This window comes from Prenolepis imparis, unplaced genomic scaffold (genome assembly GCF_030444845.1).
Source record: "Prenolepis imparis isolate NDT839.2.m4 unplaced genomic scaffold, iyPreImpa1.0 SCAF_7, whole genome shotgun sequence".
Classification (NCBI taxonomy): domain Eukaryota; kingdom Metazoa; phylum Arthropoda; class Insecta; order Hymenoptera; family Formicidae; genus Prenolepis; species Prenolepis imparis.
In genome coordinates this window covers 5215907-5231385 of record NW_028141165.1, presented here as the reverse complement: position 1 = coordinate 5231385, position 15479 = coordinate 5215907, and the positions used below count along the sequence as shown (strand labels likewise).

The 15479-nt window shown below is 35.8% G+C and overlaps 1 protein-coding gene across 2 annotated transcripts in view; it reads left to right on the top strand.

Annotated features, from left to right (window-relative positions):
- Nachralpha1 (nicotinic acetylcholine receptor alpha1) overlaps positions 1-15479 on the top strand; it is a 154769-nt gene that overhangs the window by 113929 nt on the left and 25361 nt on the right. For both annotated transcript variants that reach the window (XM_083041352.1, XM_083041354.1), the window contains 2 exons: positions 3254-3434; positions 8445-9512. In XM_083041352.1, coding sequence (XP_082897478.1) covers positions 3254-3434; positions 8445-9512 — 1249 coding nt within the window. The remainder of the gene's footprint in view (positions 1-3253; positions 3435-8444; positions 9513-15479) is intronic.

The window sequence follows — 15479 nt, the reverse complement described above, 5'->3', positions numbered from 1 at the left end:
CCATAAAGCACGCCGAAAACGAAGAAAAAAACCGTGATTAATTGAGTCTTCGAACTTTCTTGACGTAAACTCGCAGAATGCGCTCGTTTGTTTCTTACAATGTGCTTGCAGCCTTCCTGTCTCTATCCGGGGGGCAAGGTACAAATATTGTGTGAAACGAACACTTCTGTACCTTCCATCTCTTCTTCGAGGGTGACATTCATTTCGCTTTTTTAAATAAATTATAACGCATATAATTAAAAAGTTTGTGTCTTCGAAAAACTCTATTTAAGATCGCTTACTTATTTTAATACGCGCAAATTTCAACGAAATAGAGTTTCTTGAAGCTTACTCGGGATAATCGCGACTACAGGGATGATTGTGATTCGTTCTGTCGTTAAGCGAACGATTATCTTTTTTAGCTGCGACATCCGAGATTATGTAACAACGTGAATGTATATCTCGCCCGAGAATAAAGCTTTTAAACGTCTTGTCTTGACGACGAGTCGCGATTAAAATGTCTCATTTTCGAACCGAACGGCTCTCTTCGTTATCGTCTTTTCTAATGCGTGTGTTGCGTGTCGGAAGCGCTGACTTTCAATCGACGAAACGTTCAACATGACCAATTTGCGGGGGTTAACGTAAACGATGTTTCGCGCACGGGCTAATTTTCCTGTCCCGCTTACCGGAATTATGACGGCTGCTTTCACTATTCATGAAGATAGCCCGATCGAGTAATTGAAAGCTACGCGGCCCGAGAGAGAATGCATCGCGCAATCGATTCTCGGATAATCATCCCCGGAATATCGTCCCCGTCGTTATTGACTGTTGTATATTTTAAGTTTGCAATGTGCAACCGAATGCAGAATATCGAGAGATCAATGTCGCAATAACAGAAGTATAATTAATGACGTGGGTATGTCTGGTTTCAAAAGTATGGGCTCGAAATTTGCAGTAAATTATTGATCGAAAAATTATTTTCATCACATCTCTCATTATTACAACGATTATTCGAGTCAGCCTTAACTCCTACACGATTCACTATATAACTTGCATTCTGTATTATATATCGAACAGTAATAGTTACGGCAAACTATCCTTATTTTTAGCTTCTCTTCTTTTTTCTCTCTCTATGCAGAGAGAATATATATTTTGATAATAGAAATATAATTATCGGATGACCACACAAAGTGCAGGAGACCTATATTAACCTGTAAAACATAACGCTTGTGTAACAGGATTCGCAGAGAGATGCGAGAACTTTATCCGATATTTAGCTTTTGTTGCGAGCAAACTTCATGTTTCATGAATCGTTTAGTTAAACGTTAAACCGTCCAGCCTCTTATATGTCACGCTTATAAGATTTCGAATTATTATACCTGTTTTTAAATGTTGATTAATCTTTCAGTTGTCTCAATTCTTTTCAATCAATTTATATCGAGAGAAAGAATTTTAATTTTTAATGAATTATTTCTATTGTTGCATTTTATAGATGATATTTCAAGAATTGTAAATATTATAAGGATTTTTTAAAATATATTATTAGTAATAGTATAAAGGAAGAAATATATAAATAAAAGGCACAATATTTTTCTCTCTACTTACACCACAAAAATTGCGCTTGTGCATTAACGTGCTGAATTTCGTTTTTATTGATTCCTTGTTACTGAGACTGCCTGTAACCATTTTCTTAGCTTTCTCTGATGTATATTCGCGGACACTTTATATATACGTTTATCTCAGTTTACACGACCTACACCGTAGCAACTAAGACTATGAATTATTTCGTCGATCGACAATTTATATGTCAAAGAACGCGTCTCTCTCTCTCTCTCTCTTTCGTCCCGATGGATGCAGTGAGGAAATATCATGGTCGATAATATCGTCATCAGGGGATTCTCCGCGAGACGATGCGGATGAAAAATTCACGAATTGGCGCGAAACGAATCGACACGGCAGAATTCACAGCGTGGTATAACGGCCGTGATGTGTCAGACTAATAAGAACGCCAGGGGCTGACCGGATAAAAGTAGTGCAACAAGTGCAAGTCGCGACAGCGACAGCTGTGACAGCGTCAGCTGGCCGCGGCGCGGCATATATTATAATATCCGAGAAATCCGAACGAGAGAGATCGCATTATCTCGATGAGTTTATTTCGCCCAAGTGTGCGCGCTCTGTTTCCTTTAGTCCTCGCGTAATAATATCGTCCCGGTGTGTTAACCGATTTACCTGTATCGTTTATTCCACGGCGAATTTGCTCGTTTTGCTCCGAAATAATTTCGCTCCGAAATTTCGCAGCTTTCAACAGCTCTGACAGCCGTGCTCGAGCGATCTCTGATGATTCAATACGAACTTGGATCATCTCAGTGAGATTACAATGTAAAAATTATTCTTTCTCATACTGTGAAAGAATAGAAAAATAATTAATTTGAAGTATTTTTTATGTTTCCTAAGAATATTATTTTTTAAAATATATATTTCTTTTATAAAAATATTGGTCAAAATATACAATAATAATGCTTTAAGCATGCTTCTATCTTTAGTCATTTATCAGTATTAATTTAAAAAGCGACAGAGATTGATGATTAATTAACTAAATGTCTTTATTACTATCCTAGGATGATACTATCAGTGCAATTCAAAGAGAAAAAGAGAGTTAATTTCTAAAAAAGATTATAGAGAGAAGATAATTGAAGGCGAGATAGATATACAGCTGTTCCACGTTCAATGTACGCATCGAAGCGTTACATCGCTTTGTCAAATTTTTGCACAGCAACATTTGAAGCGTCACTTCGTTTTATTCGCGATATCGATTGATGCCGTTTCTATTGGTTTTACATATGGCAGGAAGCTTTTAACATTCTGCTCTGATGTTGCGGTTGCACTGCACGCTGACAGCACTTCTCTTCCTCTTTGTAGACAATTTAGAAAGATATATCTAGAGTAGAATTGTGTGCTGATCATAAAATCAAAATGTTTCTTTTTATAATAACATAAATCTGAAATATTTAACTGAATAAGTATTTATTGCGCAGATAATAGCGCGACGAAATAAGAAGAAAAATATATAATATACGCAAACTTATACAAAATGCACTATATTGTGCGACATAGTGTCACAAATTGATGATTATGCAAGTTATATAAGTCAATATAAAAAGATGTATTAAAATTACAGCGATATTTCGAGACGCGATATCTTATAATAATTATCTCTCAAATTACTTAATGATAAATTATTTTTAAAAAATTTGTTGATTTTTTCTGTTTTCAGTGCCGACGGTAATTACGAGGTAACCATCATGACTAAGGCGATTTTGCATCATACGGGGAAGGTCGTGTGGAAGCCACCGGCAATCTATAAATCATTTTGCGAGATCGACGTGGAATACTTTCCCTTCGACCAGCAGACTTGTTTTATGAAGTTTGGTTCGTGGACTTACGACGGTTACACGGTAAGCACTATGATGCAGATTAATCATATATATAATGTGGTTATAAATTTATTATTATATGAAGAGAGATTGTGTGTGCACATAATACACGTCTAAGTTTGCTCGTCAAATATTTGTACTAAAGTAATTTTGAGAGTCATCTTTCATTGAGTTATCACAAGTAATATACATATAATTATAACGCGTGGAAAGTTAAAGGGCAAGTAGAAATTGCAAGACTTTGATCATTTTTTGCATATTTTTTTTGTAATTTTATGAAACTATTTCGCGAAGAATTTCACAATTGGTCATATTAAAAAAAATTAAAATTTGTAATTTTTAACGCGTAACGCGACATAGTATTTGTGTACAATTTATTGCACACATGTTGCATGAGCTTAACTAAACGAGGAATGTGTCATACATATTTCTCAAAAATTGTGAAAATAGTTTTATTATACGTTTCAATAAAAATTTGTTCGTTATTATAAAATATATTCCATAGGTTGAATAATGAAGTATGGGCGTAATTTAAATAATATTATGCACTCAACACATCTACACAATAAATTAATTAATTTATATCTTTACATATATTTTGAAAAAGTCAGATTTTCGCATTCTCATTATAAATTGTATGCATAATTTTATACGCGTTTTTTCAAATTCATATATGAATAATACTAAAGTGATACTTTTAACATTCGTTATTAGCACAAGTATTGTACGTATATAAATATATATTAATTCGAATTTGTATAATGACACATGTATTACATCTCTAAAATTTTTGAGGTGCTATTTAATTAGAGATTATGTATATTTATGTATATTCTCTCTATTTTTAAAATTTGTAAATGTAAGAGCACTATTGGGAATTTTTATTATAACAAACGTATTATTATAAATTACGGACATTAAGATGAATAAATACGTGTAAATTCGTTTTATCGATATTATATTATTAAGTTATCTGTATAGATGTAAAAATTTACGTTAATAGAATGAATTTATATTTATTGGCTTTTTTGTAGTCTTGAAAGATTGAAGCAAAAAAATAAAAAATTAGCGACTAACAATCAATTATCGTTGAAAAATTTAGACGTGAGCATCTCTAAAGAATATCTGGAACAAGTTTCTTTTCTCGTTGTTGGCTAATTTTATTCGTAAATTAACCAAGCTTATATCTCCATCTACGTTCTGGTTGTTATTATACTCTGGAGGGAAAAAATGAAACTGTGATCTTCCGGATAATTTTTAATAATCCGACAAATTAACTAGAAGTAAATAATACGCAGATAATTGCATGCTATAATTGTATATGTAATAGTAACAAATTGAATACTTAAAAATTGCAATTTGTTTTGTCTCTCAAATTGCTCTCTCATTATTTTACTGGAGTTCTGCCAGATTATTTTTAGCTGGCACAGAGTAATGTTATTTTTTTTTTCGATTTGTATATTTTTTTATTATTATTAGAAATTGCGTTTCGCGATGCACTGAGTTCCCTGCGGAATTTCACCGGGCGATTCTAATTTCAACGCGCGCGCGCCAATGAAACGTCACGATTTTTGGCGATTACAACTCGCGCGGCGCCTGTTTGTCCTGTCGATCGCATTTTCTCTCACGCGCAATCCGACGTGGGAGTAAGCCCTACCCCATCGTTCGATCGACGGATATATCCGTCACTGACAAATCCGCCTGTCTGTGAGAGTTTTACCGCTGTACAGTTGCGGATATAAATCCCGCGTCTGCGGGGGTAAGCCATTTCGACGAGAGAAGCTCGTCCGTGCTAGCCACTTCGAAAACACAGGACCCTCAGTAATCAACCTCGTATCCACCCACGCGGTGGATAACTTCCGTTTCCGCGTTTCAATTTCGATTTCCCCCAGCGGCATGTCTCGCGGCTACATCGAGTATATTTTCCATCCCTTGAAAAAGACGTTGGGGGATGATACGGAGATAGAGCCGCGCTTGTATTCAACAGCGAAGGTTAATCGATACAAAACTGATCGCAATATTTGCGGAATGTTTCGCGCATAGATATGTCAATGAAATTCAACGTATAACAAGTAGATGTACCTTCAACAATATAAATTATAATATTAATTCCAGAATATTAAAAAAATTTCACAACTGTTTTAGAGATAAAGAGAGATGCTAATTGAAATGATTTAATATTCAAATTTATTTTTCCAAGAGAGAGAGAGGAGGAAGCCATATTTATTAATGATTATAATGTTTACAATTATAATGACGCGATTATTACTTTTACTTTTACTTTACAGAAATTTAAATGACGTTAGAAAGAATCGGAATAGATAGTTATTTTTTAATTATTCTGTAATTTAAATTAAAAAGGAAAATATTGCGATTTGTCGGGACGAAATTGAAAAATCAGGAAGCGAATCCGAGTAAAGAGCAAGCAGCGCAGTGAGAAAATGCGCGAGAAAGGCATGGTGAATGAGCAACGCTCGTTCATCGAACTATCGACAGATCTCGAAAGTGGTCCAGGGAGGATCAGCCGGTAACTCTGATGGCGGTCGCGAGATTTGACTCTCCCGACTTTATTCCGATTCCATGGTCTGCAGGCTTTGAGATAGCCAGAATTTATCCAGCGCAGCCATTAGAGATATCCAATTTCTTCCCTTGCTCCTTTCATTTCTTCCTCCTTTCTTCCCTCTTTCCTTTCCTTTCCATTGCTCTGGCTTTTTCTCTCTTTCTCTCCTCTCTCTTTTAAACAATCGTGTACCTAGAAAATCGATTGTGGCGAGGGATAAAATGGATTTCGGCGACTCGTAGCTGATCGAGAAAATTCCTTCAGCACAGAACACACATATAGGATGTCAGTTATATTCCTTGACGAAATCAAAATTGAATTTCTTTCAACGATGTGTTTTGAGAATAATGTCTCTTTTTACAACTTTGTAATTTTTAATATTAAATATGTTAGCAATAAAATTCTCAAATTTAACTTTATTAGAATAAGATATTTATAATTAAAAAATAATTGATATCTTGTTGAAATAAACGACATTCTTAATTTAGTTTCTAATATTTGTATATGAGATAGAGGGCAATGTACAGGATATCCAGTATATCCATTGCTTTGGAATGCGAGCGAATGCATATCCAAAGTATATCATGAAAGTCAACGTGTAGGTCACGAGATGTTATTTATCGCGCAAGAGCTGTATCAGAAATGTCTTGGAATATAGAAGTCGTGCAGTCCATAAATTTCAAGACCCTGTAGTTTAAAGCACAATGACGATTCTGGTTATTGTCTTCTTCTGGTGTGAATGGCGCTAAAGTATTCTTACTTCTATATAAGTGTGTCGGGCACATTTCGGGTATAAACAGTATAATTTGTTGGTGTGAGACTTCTTCAGAAAATACACGTCCGCGTTTTCTTCATCAAAAATATAAATTTATTCGTCTATAGTAATTTAAACGTTACTCGTAGCTCATTATTAGATGAGACAACTCAACTTTAGACGAAATACTACACGTTGTGTCATCTGAGTGACTGTCAATTTCGGAATAACATTTGTACATCAACGTGCTTACATATGTAGAGCTACAGACACACATACAGGTATGCACACGTATACACTCGCTTTGTCAGGAAGCTCCTTCCATGATGCAGATTATCCTGAGCACCGATTAGACAGCGCGCTAAGATAATAATCTTTAGATACTCCGAGTACCCTCCTCCTCGGCTGTATCTGCTGATTTATCTCTCGTCGGCGTGTTTTGATTATGTACTGCATCGGATGTCGAGCAATTGATTATTAGAATATCAGACGCGGCGGAGCGAAATAACAATTTGGATTTAGCTACTGCAATTTTGAATCGAACCTTTGAGATCGTCTCGACGATGCGCGATTCGAAAGCCGGGGATTTGTTCTGAAGATTAATTGGATTATAGACCTTGAGGCGGATTATCATATGGCAAAAAGAAAATGTCTCAAGTTAGGATAGGATGTTTAGATGACTACAGATCAGCATCTTTCTATGTTTTATAGTTATTCTCTCTGTTAATACATGATAGAGATCCAGGTTGCTTTACGTTTTTAGGAAATAAATAATTAAAAATTGGATTGTTTTTTGTATAAACGATGGCAATTTTTATTTTAATATACGTTATATTATTTAAAAATAAAGTTTTATAATTCTTTCTTGAGAGTCATATCAATTCTTTCTTGATAGCCATTCTAGTTGCAAAAGTAGTTTCTACAATTATTCGAATAATATATTACGTATGTTGTTTGATAGATTTGAATACAAAACATGTTGGGGAACATATTTATGAAAGAATGAAAAAAATCCGACTTTTTATTATACTAAATACATAGTGTACATACCCTGTAATAACTTTAGCTTTTATTATTAATGTAATTTGTAGTTGCAACAATTAAAATTATTTTCTGGTTAATGTGTAAATACGTACACACACACACACACACACATACACACACACACATATATATATATATATATATACACATACAGTATGCAACTGTTACATATTACGCGGATTTTACGCAATGCTAAATATCCAGATTGTATTAAATGTTTGCCGACGTATAAAGTATAAATTTATATAAATAATATAATATGTACACATATGTATGTCGCGGCAAAACGTTTTAAAATAAATATTTATATTTACATATTTATATATTTGCGTGCCATGATATACATTTCATTATGCCAATATTAAACGAATGCCAATATTAAACGAAATGCGAAAAGAGTGTTGAAATGTGTGCGTTATGAGAAAAATATTTTCTTTGAAAATTCAAATAGCACAATTATATTTTACAATCGCGTCATATCGAAACGTCAAAAATAATTATCTGTAGAATTAACCGAGATTGAATAGAAAAAATGTATTACGACTCTATACCACAGATGATAGATTTCACGATTGCATTTTCCATTTGGCCAACATGACACCGATAAAATGACAGAAATTTGGTGAAATCTTCATTCGACTTACGTACGATTCCTCTTCGGTGGTGTTCGCAGGTCGACCTGCGGCATCTCCTGCAGACCGAGGAATCGAATCGAATCGACGTCGGGATCGACCTGACCGATTATTATATCTCCGTCGAGTGGGACATCATAAAAGTGCCTGCCGTGAGGAACGAGGCGTTCTACATATGCTGCGAGGAGCCCTACCCCGACATCGTGTTCAACATCACCCTGCGCCGCAAGACCCTCTTCTACACGGTAAATCTGATAATACCGTGCGTGGGCATATCCTTCCTGTCGGTGCTGGTGTTCTACCTGCCGAGCGACAGCGGCGAGAAGGTCTCGCTGTCGATCTCGATTCTACTATCGTTGACGGTGTTCTTCCTACTGCTGGCCGAGATAATACCGCCCACGTCGTTGACGGTGCCGCTTCTCGGCAAGTACCTGCTCTTCACGATGGTGCTGGTGACGCTGTCGGTGGTGGTCACGATAGCCGTGCTGAACGTCAACTTCCGCTCGCCCGTGACCCATCGCATGTCCAACTGGGTGCGGGTGGTGTTCATCCAGGTGCTGCCGCGGTTCCTCCTCATTAAGCGGCCGAAGAAGAAGGAGGACGACGACGATGACGAGGACGAGGGTAGAAACGGCGCCGGTCGCGACGCGGACGACGACGCCGACGACGATGGCGCCGACGACGAGGACGACGACGATGACGATGACGACGACGAGGACGATGTCGAGGCGGCGAACGGCAAGCCGCCCGAGGGCATCCTCACCGATGTGTTCCATGTACCAGAGACTGATAAGTACGACACGTACTACGGCAAGAGGTTCAGCGGAGAGTACGAGGTACCGCCGCACGGAGTGCCGCCGCCGGCTACGAGGTACGACCTCGGCGCCGTCGGCACCGTCGGCACCGTCGCACCCTGCTTCGAGGAGCCCCTACCCTCGCTGCCACTGCCGGGGACGGACGACGATCTCTTTGGGCCGGCTAGCCCCGGATATGCTCACGAGGACGTCAGCCCCACCTTCGAGAAGCCGTTGGTACGCGAGATCGAGAAGACCATCGACGACGCTCGCTTCATCGCCCAGCACGCCAAAAACAAAGACAAATTCGAGAACGTGAGTATATTATTATCATTATTATTATTTATCAATTAACGGGAGAAAAACTAAGAAAGGCTATTTTTATACTTGTCATCACCGCGTATTTCATCTTTCATTTTTATCGACGATTTAAGATTGTATCGAGAAGCAAGTATTTGTTGCCGAAGACAATCCACAACGACAAACTTTTAAATTAAAACTAATTCGAGAAAAATATCGCATCTTTGATTGTTACTCCTTGTTTTTTTTTTTTTTGTATAAAACCTCGTTTCTACAAAAATCAACTATTTATGAGAAACACACATATTCACATATCCGTCAATCAGAAGTCTTTAATTGAATGAAACTTTGTAGATGTATAGGTTGTCCCCCAAGACACATGAATCGTCAAGTACGCTCCATTCATACCCTATCGTCCTTTAAAGGTATGACGTCTGACCTTAAAATCAAACGCCCACTTATATGCGTAACTTTTAAATTTTGTTACAACGGAGAAAAAATGTTTATGCGTAGTATAAAAGTTTATTACGATTAACGAACTTGCTTTATAAATATCGCAATATGCTTTAAATATTACATAGTCAATCTAAATTGCTAACTATATTTTTAGTATTATCAGATTCTGTAGTAGAAAAGTCTCATTATTTTTCGATGACAACATACTTTCATGTAATATTATTACTTTATTTAATAACGTATTTTTTAATAATTTTTCTGTATTTATCATGCAATATTAAATATATTATTTTCTAATCAAAAAGAAACATTTTGTGTGGATTTTCAAAATAATATCCGGGAAAAGATATTAAAATGTTTTTTATTAGATTGTAACACTTTAAAACGCGAACGGAAAATTGAGGATATTTGATTTGTATAATTTTCTTAAATGATTGAATCTCTCAATTATGGTCAGTTAAAACCACCGAAAATAGTTGTTTGCAAAACATCGAATGTCTCGTAGCAGTTGAACATATAACGGTGGCCATTCCGTTTTATATATGATACAAAAACCGGTGATTTATATATCGAAAAGTTTAATGCCATCGAGCGAAAGAATTGTTGCACGTTTTTATTATTGCGCGACCCGGATTTCGGGGGGTGAGATGGTAGCGAAATAGTTTCTGATCGTAATATATCGTGTCACTACGATAACGCGGATGACAGTAATGCCGCATGTATCATACTACGTAACTGCCTTTGTGATTCTGCACGCAACGCGAATGAAATATCTCTCCCTATCCGTGATTTCGTAACGCTGTAAGAGAATTATTGACTTTCATTGTAGAGAAGGAGCGATGCGCATACATAGAGTATTCATTTATTTATTGCATCTGAAATGATGTTAGATTCACTGCAGTATAGTCTCATCGTCAGGATGCAAAAGTTCGCGAGATTTTCTGGAGAGCGAGCTCGCTATAAATTCAGATTCTCAAGTCGAGAGTAAGCGAAAATTTTTAAATGCACGCTTTATCATTTTTATAGAGAGATATTGTCGAATTATTCGCGGCGTTTTTAACGCGATCAATTTTAACACAGATTGTTTTAAATTTGATTTATTTCCTGGTACCGATTTTTTTTTGGCAGGTTTCGAGATTAAATGCAATATACGTGTGTATTCAAGAAAATTTCAAAATTATTTCCATCCTTTGCAATGACGCGTTCCGCGTTACACGAAGCGTCCAAATTGCTCTACATGTCCGATTTTATATAGCTTGGCCCCGAATTCTCATATTTTAGACGGATCTTGCGAGCGGTTTCCTACCTCGATATTTCGGATTTTATAGCGTACCTAAGATACACCGCGACCCGACTCAAATGCGTATACTCCAGAGATTTGGAAATCTCCTTCGTAAAAATCGAGAAAGCATCAACTACGTCGGATCTCGACGATAGACATAATCCGCAGCAACGGCCATGAAATAATGGCGCTGGAAATATTGCGAAAGCGGATGTTAAACAAATGGAAAGATTTTCTTTCTCAGTTCTGCCTCTATTCATATTGTTTCCTCGCATTTACCGTACTATTCTCTCCGAGCAATAAAAAAAAAGAGAGACATCTTTATATTTAGATTGGCCATTGCACGTATAGAACGTTTCACATTTCAACCGTTTTGAATGAAAGCGTCGAGCAAGAGATCCGGCTTACAAAGTTACTCAGAACTGTCGAAAAACGGGCATTTAACGTTATTTCTCTCGTGAATAAACTTTTTTTTTTCTCAATGAGAATGTCAGAGAAAAGATTATTCTCTTTCCCAACTGCAGTATTTTAATAATTTAATCTTAAATTGAAGCTTTTCATTACAGCAAAGTCTGCTTCAAATTAAACACAAGAGAAATATAATATTATTTTATTTTTTTATTTGAAAAAAAAAAAATTATTTTAACATCTGGATAAGCTCTCTGATAAAAATCGATGTTAAACCCATAGAATGATGCTGTGCGTACAACTTCCGGAAGGGAGTCCAGACCTCGCGGTCTTCAGTTAAATCGAAACCTTGCGATTCCGGATATGTGTTGATTTCCGGATTTATGTAGTTTGCCAGGGCATTTCTTCGAATATCTGGTACCATGGCAAGCCAAGTTCGATGAAGCTTCACTTGAGACCATTTCTCGACCCCCTTTCTTCTCCTCCCTCCCTCCCTCTCTCCAATGTCGCGCGCATAACTTATTTGCGCAAAGTATACGGCGGAGAACGCATTGCGGCAAAGTGCCGTTCATTGCCAAATGCGCCCGTTTTGCGGCAAGTGCATATATACCGAGTGCTCAGAAAGTATCATCTTGCAAGATTAAAATTATGAAGGAAAGACTCGAATGTAATTTGTTGTAAAAGTTTAATTGTAAGTAAATCCGTGAAACTTTGGCAGTTTATGTTAAAAAAAAATATTAATTGTTTCATTTAATTCGATCTCGTTTGCCTGCGCTACAAACATCTATATGAAATTCTTTGCCAAATGTGAAAATAATTTTGTACGATTACATTTAAACTATTATAGGAGAGATGTCATACATTTTTTTATTCCGAGAGGGAATTTATATTTATAGCAATTATATTCTATTTGAGATTTATTCAATTACACCAAAAATGCTTTTCGAAATTGTATATCAAATACACCGCATATAGTAAACGTGTATATATATAAAACAATGTGGATGTATCCATAATGAATGCACATTGTATGCTTATCACTCTGTGTATACTGTATAACAACACATATATATACGATGCATACGTCTCAAAATATATGTTATATACAAAATATGCAAATGCATTTTCATGTAGCAAAGGATGGAGGATGATGCGGCAGCCAATCCCGTTGTTGTAGCCAAGTTTTGGCTACAACTCGATTTCATAGAACCGCATAATGCCGCTCCATCTTGCATAGAATCATACTTTTGTAATCGTATTTGAGAAATATATATATATATATATAAGATTACAAAGAGATCGAAATAATCTTTTATGTGGATAAAATGTAAAATGAGAGATATCAGCATTGGCGGATCCTGGAGGGGGGGGGACCCCTCCTGCAAATTAAAAGAAACAGTTTTGCTGAATTTGTTTAAAAAATATAAATTAAGAAAAACAAACATTAAAGAGCTATCGACGTCAGGATCCGCTAGTGTATATGTATAAGTATAAGATACACTGGTAAATTATACTCATTACGCATTCAAGGAGTTAAGTTTAGATTAAGTCAGACATAGGACGTAATAATGAGATAATTTCATTGCACGAAAATAATTAGATGAAATTCTTTATATCTACATAATACATGTATATATAATATATATTATATCTATATAATATATATTATATCTATATAATATATATTATATAGATAAAAAGAATTTCGCCTAATTATTTTCGTACAACGAAATTATCTCATCATTTCGTCCTATGTCTGACTTAATCTAAACTTAACTCCTTGAATGCGTAATGAGTATAATTTCGTGTATCTTATATATACATATTGTATATATTTTATAGATATAAAGAATTTCGCCTAATTATTTTTGTGCAACGAAATTATCTCATCATTTCATCCTATGTCTGACTTAATCTACACTTAATTCCTTGAATGCGTAATGAATATAATTTACAGTGTAATTAATAAAGTCTTATACTTTTATATATATATATTATATAAAATATATATATATAAAAGTATAAGATACACTGTAAATTATACTCATTACGCATTCAAGGAGTTAAGTTTAGATTAAGTCAGACATAGGATGAAATGATGAGATAATTTCATGCACGAAAATAATTAGGCGAAATTCTTTATATCTGTATAATATATACAATATGTATGTATAAGATACATTGTAAATTATACTCATTACGCATTCAAGGAGTTAAGTATAGATTAAGTCAGACATAGGACGAAATGATGAGATAGTTTCGTTGCATGAAAATAATTAGGCGAGAAATTCTTTATATCTATATAATATGTATATATATATACACTGACGGATCCTGGGGGGGGGGGGGTCAACCCCCCCCCTACAAATTAAAAGAAACAGTTTTGCTGAATTTGTTTAAAAAATATAAATAAAGAAAAACAAACATTAAAGAGCTATCGACGTCGTTGATCCTGGAATAAAAGCTAATCATGAAACCAAAAATATTAAATAAAATAATTTTGCAACCCCCCCCCCCCCCCCCCATTATCGACGTCAGGATCCGCTAGTGATTATCAGTATTGTCAGATTCTAAGAGTTCTGAATAATTTGGTTGCAACACGAAAAAATTTTGGATTAAACAATGTTTTACAGAAATCGACATTGAGCAGCTCCTCTCATTCTTTATAAACTCAACTGCAAATACTTTAATACATTTATTAATTTATCTTTAACAATTAATTCAGATACTGTGTTTTTAATTAAACATTCAAAATTTGCATTATATGATTAAGATATTCGACATTAAATTTTTATTAATAATTTTTAATCACTTACATTACACAAACATGGTTATCTTTCCGCGCATTAGTAAAGGGATGGAAGGAGGGTTTATTTGCTTTCTGGCATTGGCGGTTAATCGGATGCCGGTCCTAGAAAACAAGATCACGTACTGAAAATGCTCTTAGGGCAAAGATGTTTCTCCGGTCGAATCTCGCAACGAGCCGAGCGAGAGAGAGATACGAGGGAAATGGTGATCGGAGTAGTAGCAAAGTAACGGCCTGGTGCATTGTCCTTGTGAAAGTATCATAAAAGTATTGGGTGACTGTTTTATCGTGTCTCTCTGGCTCTCTCCCATGTCGCAGTGGGAATCTCTATGGAAGTCAATATACCTTTAGCGCGACAGATCGATCCTTCTCTCCTTCTCTCTCTCTCTCTTTTTTTTTCGTGTTTCTCTCTTTCTCTCCCTCCCTTTCTCTCTACGCGAGAAGCTGACGCAGTATGTCGAGGGTGCTCCAGCAGGATCACGCGAGATAGAAACTCGTCCTATAGCTCGTCGTATACCAAATGCCCTGCAAGTTGGATAACGGATACGCCCGGCAAGTTGTTGATACTAAATATGCGCGAGAGACCCTCGATCCAGAGTCTCTCGTGTCTTTATGAGATCCATACGCGACACACGGAACATTTCTGCATATGGGACGCATTCATTTTGATGCGAACTATAGATAAATCTAGTAGTTGAATCAATGTTAAGAAAAAGCATGCGTGCATAATTTAATTTTCACTTTAAGTTACTTGAAGCTGAATAATATTGTATACGGCAGAAGATACATAAAATTGTTTATACGGTGAAAATCTACAGAGTACGAGAGAATAGTAAAGCTCATTAAAGTATGTTAGATGTTAAAATATATTCAGAAGTACATACATATATAAAAATTTTATGAAGAAAAATTACTCTTTTAAATAAACTAGAAAAACACAAGCGCGCGCTACGCGCACACCATTCCATTTTATATAAAAAAGACTATATTTTTTGACAGAAATCAGCTGATAACTGTCAAAAATATTAAT